Below are 16,417 nucleotides of genomic sequence, written 5' to 3'. Positions count from 1 at the left end.
GGAAGGCAAAGACAGCCAGGGAAGTCCTGGGGTCTCTTCCGCTCCCACATCCCAGACAGGGAGTAGAGAACGAGCAGCAGAGGAATCTCAGGAAGTACAGACAGCAAAGCCCCACAAAAGCTGCTCTATGTGAAGATCAGGACGGGGAGCTTCACAGGACCAGAAAATGTGAGACGATCCCTGCTGCACGCTGTCCCACTGTTTCTCTCTACTTGTTACAACCTGAGCATCCACACTGAGTCTTTAGGGAAGACCCAAGACTGAGTCTAAAACATCCTCCTCTCCAAGGATAAAACAGGAACAAGGCAGTGCTCCTGACAGAAGCCTGTCCAGAGGGCTGTTATGACCGACCTATATAAGATTCCAAAATCCACAATACCAAAATGTCTTTGTTTCTATTAAAAAAATGTTAAAACACACAACAGAGCTGGTAAGATGGCTCAGTGGGTGAAGGTGGTTGCCACCAAGCCATATGAATGAGTTGATCACCTAGTCCCATGAAGTGGAAGAAGAGAACGGATTCCTTCAAGTTGTCCACAGCATCCCTACACACTAAATAGCTTGGTGACCAACATGGCAGTGTATTCCAGCACTTGGGAGGTGAGTAGGACGAACAAGAGGTTAAGGTCAGCCTCGGGTACACAACAAATTTAAGGTTAGCCTGGGCTACATGAAAAAGCCGAAAAAATATAAATAGCAATCATCACTATCAAGCCTACTATATAAAAAGTAGAAATGGAGCCCTTAAAAGGTAGGCATAAAACCCCTGCACGACAAGAAGTAAAAGGAAAGAAAGAGAATGAAGTGAAGTGGTGCACGCTTTTAATTCCACATCTGGAGGCAAAAGGAGGGCCTGTGAGTCTGCCATACAGCCTGGTCTATGTGACAAGATCCTGTCTCAAACAACAAAACAAAACCCAAAACAAAAACTAAAAGCAAAACTAAGCAAGAATATTTCAGAATGAGTGAGACGCAATAGCCAACAGTCATCCCAGATACAGATGTTAGAATTATCTAAGAACCAAATAAAGCCAGCACAAAACCATCTCAATGAGTAATTATAAATACAGTGACAAAAAAGCTGACTTACAAATTGAAATTCCTGGCAAAAACTGAAAACATACTAAAACACCAGATGGAGGGGCCAGTGTGATGGCTCAATAGGAAAAAGCGCCCGCCACCAAAACCTTATGATCGGAGACTAGTCCCCAGACAGTGGAGAGAATCGACCTCTGCAAAGGGGCCTCTGACCTCCACAGATATACTGTAGCACATGTGTGCACACAAGTGTACACATACACAGAAATATGAGTAAATACATTTTTAAAAAAGGCAATAAAAACCCCACAAAAAAATTCACCAGACAGGCTCAATGGCACAGGTAAAGAGACTTACGGGGGGGTTGGGGATTTAGCTCAGTGGTAGAGCGCTTGCCTAGGAAGCGCAAGGCCCTGGGTTCGGTCCCCAGCTCCGAAAAAAAGATCCAAAAAAAAAAAAAGAGAGACTTACGGGTCTGAAGAAGGAAAGACAGATGCCCACCGACTGGATGAAAGCTAACATTAAAAAAGCACTGAGTAGGAGGCGCAAGGCCCTAGGTTCGGTCCCCAGCTCCGAAAAAAAAGAACCAAAAAAAAAAAAAAAAAAAAAGCACTGAGGACATGTGATAATGTAATTAAAGATTTTCCATTCATGTGGGGCAAATTTCTGAAAGAAAGTACCTGAAAAGGTGCTTAGAAAATGGCTGGAAACTTCCTTAAATCTATCAAAAGAGTTAAATTTCCAGATTGAAAAAGCTGGTTGAATCCACAGGATAAGGCACAAATGCCAAAATGTATAACTTGAGAAAATTAAAAACAAAGGAAAGTCTCCACTTACAGAGAAAAATGATACAAAACAAAAACTAAAAGGGATTTAGAGGTTTTCTCATCATAAGTCCTGAAAGTTAGAAAAAGGTAGTACACTGCTCCCATAGCTGAAAGATATCACATCTCTCTACTCAGAATCCTACGAACAAAACAAGGGGAAATGAAAAGATTCTCAGGAAAGAAAAACAAAACAATCCCCCTGCCCCCGAGAATCAGCTAGGAGCACAAAGAATGGCCCTAAAAGGACGGGCAAAGGAAATGAATTCTTCAGACAGAGGAGACAAGAAAAAGAAGCAATCTTACAAAGCAGCAGCACGCAAAGCAGGAGTAACACAACAGACTCTCCTGATCACTCCTGATCGTGGGTCTGCTAAATAGTATTTGGTGGTTGAGGCGACTGTCTGACACTGTCTACTGTGGCTCCATTTCAAATGTATGTAGAAAAAGTATCTACGACTGACACTTTATAAATGGAGATGAAAGGAGGTAAGTGTTCTACTCTGGCTGAGTAGTTCTGTCTACATAATGTAATACACAGAGCAGCTAAAGGAGCTACATGACAACCACTCATAAAGACAGGGTTTAAAATAAGAGTTTAGAAATCCAGGGGCTGGTTCAGTGGGTACTTGCCACACCGGACTGACAACCTGGGTTTACTCTCGGAAGGCATGGAAAGGTGGATAGAGAAAAGTAAACCCTAAATTGTCCTTGGGTCTCCACATCTGTACCATGGCTTGCACATGCCCCTCTCCTGCCCCTCATAACATTTCTCTAAAGATCTATAGTTGACGAGAAGGTAAAAGCCAGAATTCTTTTAACTGCTTTGCAAGAATAAAGATATTCTGTAGTGGGCTGGAGAGATGGCTCAGTGGTTAAGAGCACTGACTGCTCTTCCAGAGGTCCTGAGTTCAAATCCCAGCAACCACATGGTGGTTCACAACCATCTGTAATGAGATCTGATGCCCTCTTCTAGTGTGTCTGAAGACAGCGACAGTGTACTTACATTACATAAATAAATCTTTAAAAAAAAAAAAAAGATACTCGGTAGTGATACTTATAACCCTCCTTTGGTTATACAAGATAACTGGAATTTCCCAGGAGTTCTTCCTGAGAAAGGAAAAGGCTAGAGCCTGGTGCTTGGGCGGTGACTTGTCACCTGGAGACTGACAGCCTGTCAGAGAGCAGGTCTGAGATGATGATGGACACAGCTTGACCAGGCCTCTGAGTTATGCATAGCTCTCACCATCCTACTTAAACCTAGATTGACTTTATGTTAGGATCCCAGAGATGGTCTCAGGGGGGCCACTGGGCCACCACTTTACTCCTCTTCCCAGTGTGACCACATTGAATAAATCTTTTTCTGTTTTTCACCATTACTTTCTTTCTTTAATTGGCCTTTTTGAGGATGAGTTCTGCACCTACCTTGTTATGGCTTCCAGGGCCCTGGCTGACACTAACAATGCCAATAACAAAATGAAAAACACAAAAAACAGGAAAGAATAAAATAGTACACTTCTACTCTTAATATATCAGTAGCCACACTAAATATAATAACATTAAATAAAAAGAATTGGCAGAGTAGATTTTTAAAAACTAACAAAATAAACGTCCATAGAAAAACTAGGACCTACGCATATGATTGTTTATAAGAAACTTACTTATAATACTGTGACATGAATAGATGGAAAATATCAGAAAAATATATTATGTAACATCAAGCCAGTACAAAGTTGGGAATACAGTGTCAGATAAATTAGGCTTCAGTGTAAAACACAGAAAGATATATTATGACAAAGAGTCAATATATATACTGAGAAGACAACAATTCTAAATGCACAAGCAGCAGATTTTATATACATTTAATATATTAAAAGCTTGGATTCACAACACTGAGGATGAGGCAGGAGGATTGCTACAAGTTTAGAGGCTAGCCTAAGTTCAAAGCCAACCTGGGCTACACAGTGAAACCATGTCTCAAGGGAAAAAAAAGCTACAAACTATCTAAACCAAAAATGAATAAGAAACTCAAAGGAGAAATGGACAAATTTATCTAGGTAAAACTGGAAGATTTCAAAATCCTTCTGTCTCAGGAGTACTTAGAAAAAAAATCAAAAGATTACTATAGCTCTAGGAGAACAAACTTCAAACAAGACCAAACTGATGTTTACAGAACACTCCACTGAATAACAAGCAACACTCTTTCCAAATGACCACGGGCCACACATGAAGACAGGTGACAGACTAGGCCATTAACACTAACAAACATATGTAAAAGGACTGTGATCCTAACAGAATCAAATTAGAAACCAGTAATACCTAGATACTAAACAATAAATACTTCTAAATAAACTAAAGGTATTCAAAACTACACAAAACACCAAGTGTGGGGGTGGGCACTGAATTTATCAACGCTTGCGGGAAATATAAAGGGGTACTTAAAGTAGAAAAATACATACATCAGAAAAAAAAAACAAAAAACAAAAAAGGGCTTTAATCAATAACCTGTTTCTAACCCCGGTCCTAGGACTAAGAGGGAAAAACAAACAGAACCCAACAGACAGGCATAAAAACTAAAAGAACAGAAATTGATAGAGTTGAAGAGCACAAAACAGCGAAAACCCAGGGAAACAAAGGACTGCTTCTCTAAGATCTGTACACAGACAAGGGCAACACAAGTCAGGTTGTGAATGAACCATGCTGTCACTAAAGACCCTCGAGATATCAAACAGATAAAAAGGGAATGCGATAAATTCTCCAGGTAATTTACAGCTTAGAAGAAATGAACCATGGAGGAACACTTCTCAATTTCCCTGTAACTTTAACCTAATTCCTAACAACATAAGGCTTCGTGTAGACAGAAACACTTATTCTAAAAGACTCTAAAATTGTCAGAATAACAGTAAAAATAAAGCGTAATAGTCACAATAATCTAAATGTGAAATTGGTGGGAGGATATGAACAACTAAAAAAAAATCTGAAGTCTAAAGTAGATCCACACAGATAAGACGGGATGATTGTTAAAATAATCTTATTATGCGTAGTTATTTGTGTGTGAGGCACACATGTTCCAAGGCACGCGTGTGGAGTCAAAGGCTCTCTTCCTCCACCATGTGAGTCCCAAGAATGAAGTTCGGGTTCGTCAGGCTTGGCTGCAGGTGCCCTAACCCACCAGCCAGATTCTACTAAATCTCACTCAAGAGAGACTTTCCAGCTAACAATGTCAAAACAATTAGCGACTACAGGCAAAGTAAATATTTAAATAAATCTCAATTTAGACGTTGATCTTATATATAAACACATTCGAAATGTATTCTAGACTTACTTAACATAGTGTAAAAAAAGAAAAAAAAATTATAGCCCAGGCTGGCCTCAAACTTAAAGCAACACTCCTGCCTTGTTCTCCCAGTGGTATGATTATGGGTGCAGTCCACTGAGCCAATCGAAATATATGAGGGAAGAACTCTGGGATCCTAAGGCTAAGGGAAAAGTTAAAATTGACAACAAAAGCACAACAGGATGAAAAGTTTAATGAAGTGTACATCACAAAAATAAAATCTGTGTGCTTTGTAGAAGATCAGAAGTCTTTACCATGTAGATCCTTTAAAATAACTGCATTTCCATACCATGTGATAGCATTCATCATTAAAACACTAACAACCTGGGGTGTCTCTACATAGCCAATCTCAAAATGTGAATACTGAAGTTCTATTTCTATAGCACTCATAAATGACAACATTACAGAAATGAAGAAGACAAGAGTAGTTCCCAGGCGTCAAGCTTTGTGGCAGGGTGAGGCTTGACCCTGGTGTGATGTATGCTACAGTCATGATACTGCTGGGAATACTACTAAAGGTTATGAAAGTCATTAATTCTTACAGCTGCACGAGTCTTCATTTGTCTCAAAATGCAAGTTTAATATTTCATAGATATTATGAATAAGACAAAGGGAAATAAAAATGTCTTAAGAGAAGCCTGAAGAGAAAGAAATTGGCTGTGAGAGTGAGGCAAAGGTAGAGAAGATAGCAGGCAGATGGCCCCAGCACCTCAACTCTGGATTCCTCAAGGGCATTCTCCACAGAAACAAGGGTCACAAAGCACCCCCAGAAAGCTTTTACTAATACTCTGGTTTTCTTTTAATCAGAGGACAGTTTAGAAACCTTGTTCAAAAGGCCCGGAAGCTGAATCTGAAGGAATCCAGAGTCTAGCAAACCCACAAACAACAGAGAGGAGAGGACAAGCCACCATGCAGAGCTAATGAGGTCTCAGGCTCCCAGCTGGCTCCTGCAGGAGCTAAGTGTGAATAATGCTGCAGATGGAAGTTTACAGCACAGCGGAGGTAAAGCACGTGGATGTACGATGGAAATGCTCTTCAGAACACAAAATGAGCAGAAACAAGCCTACACCAGGGCACAGTTCTACTAGGTTAATAACTAAGTGAAAGGGAAAGAAAATATTTTAAAACAGAAAACACTGATAGATGTTGTGTCAACTTTCCCAAAATCACATGCTAGGAAAAGTTGCACATACTAATCAAATGAAGTCCTCAACTCCAGAAAGGTCAAAGGCTCATTATTTTCATACCTCCTACTGTTAGCATTCGAAGTCGCTCCTTGAAAACTGCAAGATCTGAGAGGCAGAGTGGGGTAGCATGGGTGAGCGCAGAAGGAAAAAGACAGATGAGAGTTAGTTTCAAACCTCAACACCAAAATTCTATCCCATCACCAAAGAGATAGGCAACACAGACACCGTAACACCAATGGAGGGATGATGGACAGATGAGTGAGACATGGAAATACACACACACAGACACACACACACACACACACACACACACACACACACACACACACACACACACACACACACACGAAAGGATACAAGGATGAGTCTTGTGATCTGGGGTTCAATTGTGGAGACCTGTTCTGATAAATGTGGACATGTTTACAGAAGAGCTGGAATAAGGGAAACCGAGGGACAGGAAGGCCACTTTCCTGACACTGGAAAGCCACCAGGCAGCATCATTTGATCCCATTGCTCTAATCTAACCTCAAGAAGCCACTGTCATTTACGCGCTTCTAGAGCACTATGTGGTTAAAGATGGAGGGAAAGAAAGTGAAAAGAGCTGATGTGAAGTAGCGGCCTTTAGAACTGGGCTCAGGGAAGTCGGCTGGAAGAGTAAGAGGATCTTTAGTCTCCCTGCGCAAGGTGGCAGAACTGGAACAGAAGAATCCAGCACCCTATGATCCTTAACAACACACAGCTATGTACACCTCACACTGCATTCTACCTCTGAGTTTTTAGGTGTTTCTACCCCAACTTTCCTGGCCACTAGGGAAGCTCAAAACATTTACCAGGTATATAAAACTCTCCACCCAGAACGTGGCCAGGGTGTGCCTACGAGGGCAGCCAGGTACTTACTTCCCTTCAAGCAGAGGTTCAAACTGAATAGGTCCCAGTGAGCAGGGGCATGCATCTAAGACCTGAGCACCAAGCTCTTTGCAAAAGCAGCAATGCTCTGCTTAAGGTGAGGGCGACCATTTTAAGTTTAGAATCCAGACAGACCAGGCCAGCAACTTGATCCTGCAGAGCTCAGACACAGGGGAAGGTCTCAAAGGGAACTGAAATTGCCCATCTTGTTAAAAATATCTGAATACCATATGGGATACTGCTTGCTCTCTAGGCACTGGGTACGTTGATATTTTTATCTCTTTTGTAATTTGAAAACAAAGACAAAGGACACAGCCAAAGAGTGATGCTGTCATTTATAGAGAGCACAACTGTGTCCCAGTGTACCCGAGTACATTCAGGTCTTCTCAGCAATGACGTTTAGTGTAGACCTGTTGCTGGAGAAGGTAAGCGGTGTACCTTATTCTAAAAGATAAGGACACGTATGGGGTAAATGTGATAGATTTACCAGTTCTTAGGCATACACAAGAAATCCCTGTTGAACACTAGCGGCTTTGATGGCCTCTGAATACAGCTTCAGGAGACCTGACTGTAGTCACCTAAGGAAGCTTTCGGCTGCTACTCTCCAGCTACCTAAGGTTACACAGCAGGCAATGCTAAATAAGCTGGTAAAATCCAAAACTGTGACAAGAAAGCAACTGCAGAACCAGGAGGTGTGGCAAACAGGTGTAGTTGCAGCCACCTGAAATGATGAAGGAGGAGGTCGTCTGAGTACATGGTTTTGAGACCAGTCTGAGCGGTAAGAATGACTGCACCACAAAATAAACTCTAGACAAACTGAGGTTTCACACTGAATTTCCAGCTCATCCTTCTCAATGCCGCAAGGAAGTCAGGAGGATACAGAAACACTGGTATACTGTGTCCAATGCCACACAGGCAAATGCACATTCATTTAAGTAGCTGAAATTCTGACATAATTTTGAAATTAAAATTGACTTTTAAACTAAATGTAAGCTCATATCTTAATACTATTAAGAATTTACAAACACTAAACGTACAGTATGTTTGAGAATTTTCACATTTTCCTTATATTTGTTGACAAAATGTTCATTTGAATTCCTTAATTATACCTAAGGAAGATTAGGAAAAATAGTCATTATGTCCGTGTGAGAAGTTACCATGGAATACGTAACACAAGTCACAGCTGATGGCAGTTTTAAGCAGGACTTTAGTTTGGAGACAATACTTGAAAGGAAAAACTGAGGTCAAAAGATAATGAGAACAAGATGTCACCACCCCCACCCCCCCATGGCAAACTGAGCAAGAGAGAAGTGACTAGCACAGAACGCAAAGCCCGAAACAATAGGGCCACAGTGCAGCCAGCCCTGCAGGCTGACGGTTTCTGACTAAGCTGTCTATCTCCAAAGGACGACAATGATGGAGGCGCACTGTCTAGACCTGTCCACTCATAACAACTCAGTCATTGTGTAACATACACTCGTTTCTACCTTGGTACCTCAACCCATGAGCCTTCTTTAGAGTCATCTAGGAAAAGCCTCAAAGATCTTCCTGCCAGGAGGCCATGGGATGCCTTACCTGCACTACAACAGAAGCAGAAAACACATGGAGCAAACCATGGCTGTGGAGGACAGGAAATGTGTCCTAAAGGGAAGTCCACAACCCTGCACACATGAAAAATGTATCCCTAGTCCAGACACCATGAGTATAACCATGGAATATAACCCATAATTCTTAATGAAAAGCCCAGTCCTAGTTATTCAGGAGGATGAGGCAGTAGGGCCCTCTGAGCCCAGCCTAGTTGAGGGGTCAGGGGAGAAGTGGAAGGCATGGAGACAGACAGGAAGGAGAGAGATACCAGGTATGCTGGCTCACAAATAAAAGCCCGGGATCCCAGAGACAGGAGGATCACACTGGCTTACACAGAGAGCTCGTGATACAGGTATGCTCCTCTATACACGGCTTAACTCTTAACCTTAGGTGAGATCAGCACATCTGCCTTAAAGATGAGGAGACTTGAGACACAGAGGTTAAGTATCTAGCTTAAGGTCATCCAGTCAGGAATTACAAAGTTAGTATTTCAAGAAAAAGGAGATGCTGGGATTTGTGTGCTGTCTAAACTTCTATCAGACCTATGTACATCAAAGGTGGTTGTTCAAACTACTTTTCCTACAGTTTCACACATCTAACAACTGACACCTTTTTAACTTACAAATATCTTTATGTCACATTATTTAAAATTCAGAGTATCAGAGATGGGATGTAGCTAAATGGTAGAGTATATGCCCTGCTTACTTGAGGCCCTGAATTTGATGGATGGAATTTAGGAGGAAGGTGATCATGGTGGCAAAGGGCTGCATTAACCAACACTTGCAAAACCCAGGCGGGAAAACCATAAGTTTCAGACCAGCCATGACTATACAGAGAGTGTAAGATCTGCTTAGGGGTTTATAATTTTACTCATTAAAATAAATAAAACTTACAGGATCAGGTGGTACATCTCTGTAATTCCAGAACCTGGGAGATGAAAACAAGAAAACTCAGGAGTTCGATGCCAGCCTGGACTACAGAGCAAGTCCTATGCCTGCTTGGGTGAGACCCTATCTTAAAAACAAACAAACACACTACACAACATCAAATGTCCTTTTCTCACCCCTGAATCTTAGCTTATCCACATGCATCCACAGGGAGTTGTGAAGAGGATCTCAGAGAGTGCTGAGCCATTTCTATGCACTTGAGCTTTATGATTTATAAAGTCTTCAACTATGATCCTCACAGAAGCACAACAACACTGAGGACATGAAAAAGTGGATATGAAGCTAAGCCCCAAGGAGGGGGCTGGGGTGCGGGGGAGGGGAGAAAGGCAGGGCAGACTACTAGAATAGAGACTTAGGAGCTGGACTCTATTGGAATTCCTTGAGGTTTTTAACTCTTCAAGGACTGCTAAGCTTGCCTTGACCTACAAGTCTGAGGGGGGGGGTAGCCTGAAGGCCCCCAATTATTTAATGCACAGATAGAGCTACGTTTTAATGCAGGTTCCAGGGGTAGAGAGAAGGGCCAGTTTTTCCTCTGCTTCTCTCTAGTACAATTTTTTATTATCAATGGAAAACTAGCCCTTTGTGGTCTCTAGCCTGACTGCTATGGGGGGTGCTCCTCAGAGGAGGCTCCTAGAGGGCTTCTGTTCACAAGTGGGGTAAGAAGTCCACAGTCAGCGGCTCACTCTGAACCAAGTTCATGAAGAGGACCCTACAGGAGAAGGTTCAGAGTAGTCACTGAACTGATATGATACAAACAGGAGAGAGAAGAGTCTTGGGATTCCCACTTAGTGGAAGGATGACACAGAGGGAGAAGGTACTAAGAACACCTAGAAACCATGCAAAGAGACCATGTCGTATGAGCACAAAATTTTCATCACTGAATCCCAGAGCAAGGCTGAACTCACACCCAAGTCTACATCCAGAATTTGGCCCTATTTGGTCAGATTCACAGGAGTTCCTCTACTTTCCTCCCATGATATTTTATATTTATGTTTTTGTCCATGGTTCCTGACTCATAACTTTCTCCCCAAGTTAGGCCGCAGACACAGAGTTCCTCTTTCTCAAGGTAGAACATAAAGATCCTTAATCTTCCCTAGTCTTCCTATCACAATAGACCATAACATCTTTGATCTAACCTCTGATCGAAGTTCAGGCCTCATTTCAGAAGGTTCCTGCCCTATGCCTGAGAGGAAGAAATGCCAAAAAAATGTAAGCATTAAGTCCCTGGTATCCAACTGCATTTTAGCATGCCGGTCCTTGCTTTGATCACACCCGTGCAATAAAGTCTACACAGAAACCCACAAGGATAGTGTACTGCAGGCTATGTACTGTGAAACATGTGACAGCTGAACAGAATCTTGTCTACATGCCAAGATGGTGGTGCACTCCAAATCCATGCTACAGAGTACCTGAGACACTTCCAGACTTGCCCTCAGCTTCTCTTCACCTGACTGATTATTTACATTCTTAAAATAGCCTTTATAACAAGGTGGTAAATACATGCAAGTGTTTTGCTGGGTTCTGTAAACTATTTGAACATCCAGAGCATAGTGACATAAACCTTTAATGCCAGCACTTGGAAGGAGACAGACTTTGGAAGTACACCCCGATCCTGAATCTGATTCCAACACTAGGTAGACAGAAGTTAGACTGTCTTTACATTTACTTGTCTGTCTGTCTGTCATCTAAATGCCAGCTTGGGTGTCTGTCACCTAAACGTCTGTCTGTCTGTGTGTACACACTACGATGTAAGTGTAGAGGTCAGAGCGGATTCCAGAGACCAAACTCAGGCTGTCAGGCTTGGCACCAAGCACCTGTCGAGCCATCTAGCTAGCCTCAAGTAGTTGGTCTTTGTCCATGGTTCCTGGCTCATAATTTCTTCCTTAACGCAAGCCATTGAAGTTAGAATTCCTCTTATCCAATATGGATAACTTTCTGTTTTGGAGTTTACCATAAACAAGTTCTTTTCATGCTTGTTTGCTGGTGGGAGAGGTCTCTACACCCCCTCCCTCGTTCACTCAATGTGTGTGTGTGTGTGTACAGAGTAGGTCATTGGGTATCTCTGCCTTATTTCCTCGAGATGGGGTCTTTCACTTAACCTGGAGCTAGGCTAACAACAAAACCCCAGTAATCTCTCTACAGTGCTGGCATCGCATGCTCATGTGGCCTTGCATGTGGCTTTACACAGAGCTGTACTTAGGTCCTCATGCTTGCACTGCAAGTGTTCTTAGTCACTGAGTGACTGGCCCAATACCACCTTATACCTTTTGAGAATACAAGTTTTTTGTGTAGATTACCAAGAAAAAGAAAATGTTTATTTTTCTACATATTTCCCAAGTCTGCTAAAAGGGTATATAATATGGAGGAAATCCTGTAATATCCATGAGTGTTTTTGAAAATGAAAGAACAATTTATAAGCTGTAAATGCCAATTCCAACATCAATAATGTCCACTGTCTAACTGTAGCTGATTAATATCCAAATCCTTGGTTACAACTCACCAATGCCTGGAAGACCACAGGGTGTGTGCAACGCCCCAGAAACTATTCCTCAAAGTGCCTTCAAGGACACTAATTTTACCTTCTCCCCAAGAGTATTAGCAAGTTGGTGATCATCGATTCATTAGCATGCAAGGTGCCTGCTGTGAGCACTCTGGTCATTTCGTAATTAGTCACATCGTTGTTTCTTTAGTACAGGTTAGCAGCATGGTGACATAAGCAAATTAACTTTGGAAGCAGCTTCAGTGAGCACTGCAATGCCATTCACCTCACAAGGAGGAGCAGGTACAGGGTGGCATATCTTCTGGCAACAGTGACAAAACCCCAATTCTCCACACATGCACCTCCCCAAGGCCCTGGTCTCCTGACGCTGCAGGGAACGTCTCCCAAAGTTTCCTCAGTGTGATCACCAGCTTTTACAAATCAGGAGACCCAGATAGCACACCTTGCTCTGGAACTGGTTCCTTTGGAATATGAACACCCTCTAGCCCCACCAGGCCCCACCACACTCCAGAACAGGACAGTCGCGACAACAGCAGCCTTGCAAGGCTCATCAGTGGCCTTATGAAAGGCAGTGTTGTGCAGGATGTGAAAAGCTGGAGTCAGAAGAGCTACTGTCTGAAGCAGTTGGCCAGGTTTTCTTGGTACCACAGAACCTTCCTTTGAAAAAAAATTTTCCAGATTGAGACTTAAAACAATCTGGCTGAAAATTGAGATAAATATTATCTTTAAATACACTAAGACTATATTACTGCTGAATTTCAAGTGATCAGAACAAAGGAAACTTAAGAGTCTTTCCCTCCTGTCTGGATGTCCTGGCTAGCACAGGCTGTGCACAGCGAGAGGAGCTCAAGCAGCGCAGCTGACTGCTCGCAGACCCTCACCAAGTTTGTCTGTGGATGAGATAATGTCAGCGGGCACGGAGGAGTCCAGATCAGCATCCAAAATCCCCAGGGGGTCCAGCTGTGCTACATGGTGCCCTCGTATCTATGAGTGGGCCAACGATGAGAGGGAAGGACACACACAAAAGGACAGGAGAAAAAAAAGAGGGAAGGGGCAAAAAAAAAGTAAAATTACATTAAAATTAGCATTTACATATTAATTCTCACCCACGTTTGAAGAAACAGTTACCGGAGCATCATCAAAATTTACACAACTAATTCCGAGAGGATCAAGTTTTGCAATTTGGTGACCCCTGACCTGGAATAATAACACAAGCAAGTCATTAAGCAGATCCAATGAGCTGTGGGGAGGGGTAAAAGACTTATAATTCATACAAATCTTTCTTAGACAGGAACATAGCTCAATGAACCCATACAATAGAATTATTGACTACATGAGTACACACCAGAAGAGGGCATCAGATCTCATTACAGATGGCTGTGAGCCACCACGTGGTTGCTGGGAATTGAACTCAGGACCTCTGGAAGTGCAGTCAAGATGGCTCTTGACTTCTGAGCCATCTCTCCAGCCCCAGAATTTGTTTTTTTTTTAAAAACAGTTTAGAACAGTTTAGAACTGTTTTTAGAACAGTTTAGAACAGTTTAAAATGCATTACTATGAGTTGGGCCTGGTAGCACAGCCCTATAATCTAACCTACAAACAAGGTTGAGGCAAAGAATCAAAAATTTGAGACCTATCTGGGCAACTTAGTTAGAGTTTGTCTCAGCATAAAGAGAGCTAAGGGTACGTACAGCTCAAGCTCCATGGAGAGCAAAGCCATTGCTTCAATTCCCAGTATGAAATACACACACACACACACACACACACACACACACACACACACACACACATACACAGAGCGTATAACTGCTCTTTTATGAGGATAAAAAGATGAACAAATTTCTCAAGTTATAATAAACTTGGATATTTGAAAAGTGATCCTGGGATCCTTACAGTTTTTCTAGATCAATAGAAATGAGATATGCTGGGAGAATTGTTACTCCTGTGTGAAGACAATTACTTCCCTGAGGAGGGAAATGAAAGCTTAGGCTATGACTCAAAGGGGTATAAACAAGGCACCATCTTATTAAAAGGTTTGCTTACAATATATTATTATTACATTATCTGTCTATTTTTGCGTGTGAAGGAGTAGGGGTTACAGCCTAATGACTACTGCATGGATTAAAAAGCAATTGATTTGAACTACTTAAAAACACAGAAGATGGGCCTAGAGAGGTTGCTCAGCACTTAAAGAGTTTCCATATGACCCAGGTTCCATTCCCAGCACCTACATGGGGGCAGACAACCACCTGCAACTCTAGGTCCAGAGGACCCAATGCTCTCTTCTGGTCTCTATGGGCACCAGGCACATGTGGTGCACATATATACATGTACACAAAATATCCAGATGCATAAAATAATACAAAATTAAAAATCAGAGGATGGGAACTAGCTCAGTGATAGAGTTCCTACAAACCACACCTATATCTATGTGCTGTACACAACCTCCAACACCATCAAAACAGAAATGGACAGGGTGTTGAGCTTATTCTGTTGCTATGTATTACAATATTGAATTCTGCACCCGAAGGTCTAGGCCTATAGGTGAATGCTCACATTTACCAACTTCTGCTGCACAGACCTTGCTCCTTAATTTAAACTGATGAGGTTTGGTCTGTTGCTGTGTACGCCAAACACTGACCCTGGCTGCCTCAGGGATGAGGAGATCCTTACTTAGACCCAGTGATGCTTGTAAGTTTCCCCCAACTTATCCCTGATGGGTCAATAAAGATGCCTACAGCCTGTAGCTGGGCAGAAGAGAGATGGGGAGGTTGGTTGAGGCAGGGACCATGAGAGAGGACAAGGTGGAGCGAGGAGAAGACTCCTTGGGGTAAGTGAATGGTGAAAACATGGCCACAGGGCCTGGGCTGCAGTGGCCCAGGCAGAACAGGGCAGATGTAGCTTGGGGCTATTGATAGGGAGGTGGACTACTAGCTTAGAGGGTAGACATCTGCCCAGCTCTAGTGCCTTAAAGTCTTATCATAAATGTAAAGTTTTATGTTTTTCTTCTGGGAACAGAATGATCAAAGGCAGGGTAGAAACCCCAAATTGGGATTAAATATTTACTACAACAGCAGGATAGTGTGGGGAAATCCTATCCATTTTTCAATTTTTTAAATATGTAATTAGTTTTAAGACAGAGTCTACTGTTTAGCCTTGGTTGGCCCAGAACTCACTCTGTAGATCAGGCTGACTTGAAACTCAGAGATCCACCCACCTGCCTTTGGTTCTCAAGTGCTGGGATTAAAAGTGTGTGTCAGTCATCATGCTCAGAAAATTCCTTCATGTGTTTTCCTTTGTTCTTTTGTTTTTTTTTTTAAAGTTCTAGATATTTCTGTCACAAGTTCTTGCTAGCAATATAAGATCAGCAAGTGCTGAGAAGTCACCGGAGAACCAAATTCAAAATGTTACTGTAGCCAACTGTGTGAAGGATATAGTCAGGACTACAGTATTTACAGCATTCTGTACTTCTTCCCACGTAAGCACACATGTCCCAAGAAGAGTCCTCAAGGGAGAGCATGGCAGGAAGTAGACTGAGGACCCAGGATGGTCCTGAGCAACCACCATAGGGAACTGAAGCATGAGGCAGAAGCAAGAGCTCAAGGCAAGCTGCTGCTCCAGCATCCATTCTAGAATAGGCTGTGGGGCCTGGACTCACTCCCACTGGAGCTTCTAGAAGGAAGCTGCTTGGCTTGTTTTTCTGTACTTTTCCTCTTTGTGTCTATTTTAATGTCTCAATTCTGGCTTCCAAACAGAAGTGGGCATGAGGAAGATCTTTGCTTATTGTGCTTGGATACAGGATGGACAGGGAAAAGCCCAGTCAGTCTTGCTGCCCATATGTGTGAGGCTGGCTGCTTACTGGCAGAATTTAGGTATGGCCTCCTCATTTCACCCGCATTTTGCAGACTCAGTTCCTCTTCTCCACCCTCTGGCTTCCGTCTCTAAACTGTGGGGATTTACTTTTGCACACTATTCAATTGCTAACTGAGATGGGACAGCAATCCACCCACAGCACTGCCCTCTCATCAGCTGCGAGCACCTCACTTTCCATGCCTGCGGATATCCTGACCTGCCTTGGGCTATTATGAGAC

At 42.5% G+C, this 16,417-nt stretch overlaps 1 protein-coding gene across 1 annotated transcript in view; it reads right to left on the bottom strand.

Moving 5' to 3' along the window:
• Positions 1-16,417, bottom strand: part of Ogdh (oxoglutarate dehydrogenase) — a 66,073-nt gene that overhangs the window by 30,184 nt on the left and 19,472 nt on the right. The window contains 2 exon segments of the mRNA XM_032916969.1: positions 6,447-6,491; positions 13,208-13,310. Coding sequence (XP_032772860.1) covers positions 6,447-6,491; positions 13,208-13,310 — 148 coding nt within the window.

The sequence above is a fragment of the Rattus rattus genome, chromosome 11 (assembly GCF_011064425.1).
Source record: "Rattus rattus isolate New Zealand chromosome 11, Rrattus_CSIRO_v1, whole genome shotgun sequence".
NCBI classification, from domain to species: Eukaryota; Metazoa; Chordata; class Mammalia; order Rodentia; family Muridae; genus Rattus; species Rattus rattus.
Note: the sequence above shows the minus strand (reverse complement) of the source record. Positions and strands in the feature narration are given on the sequence as shown.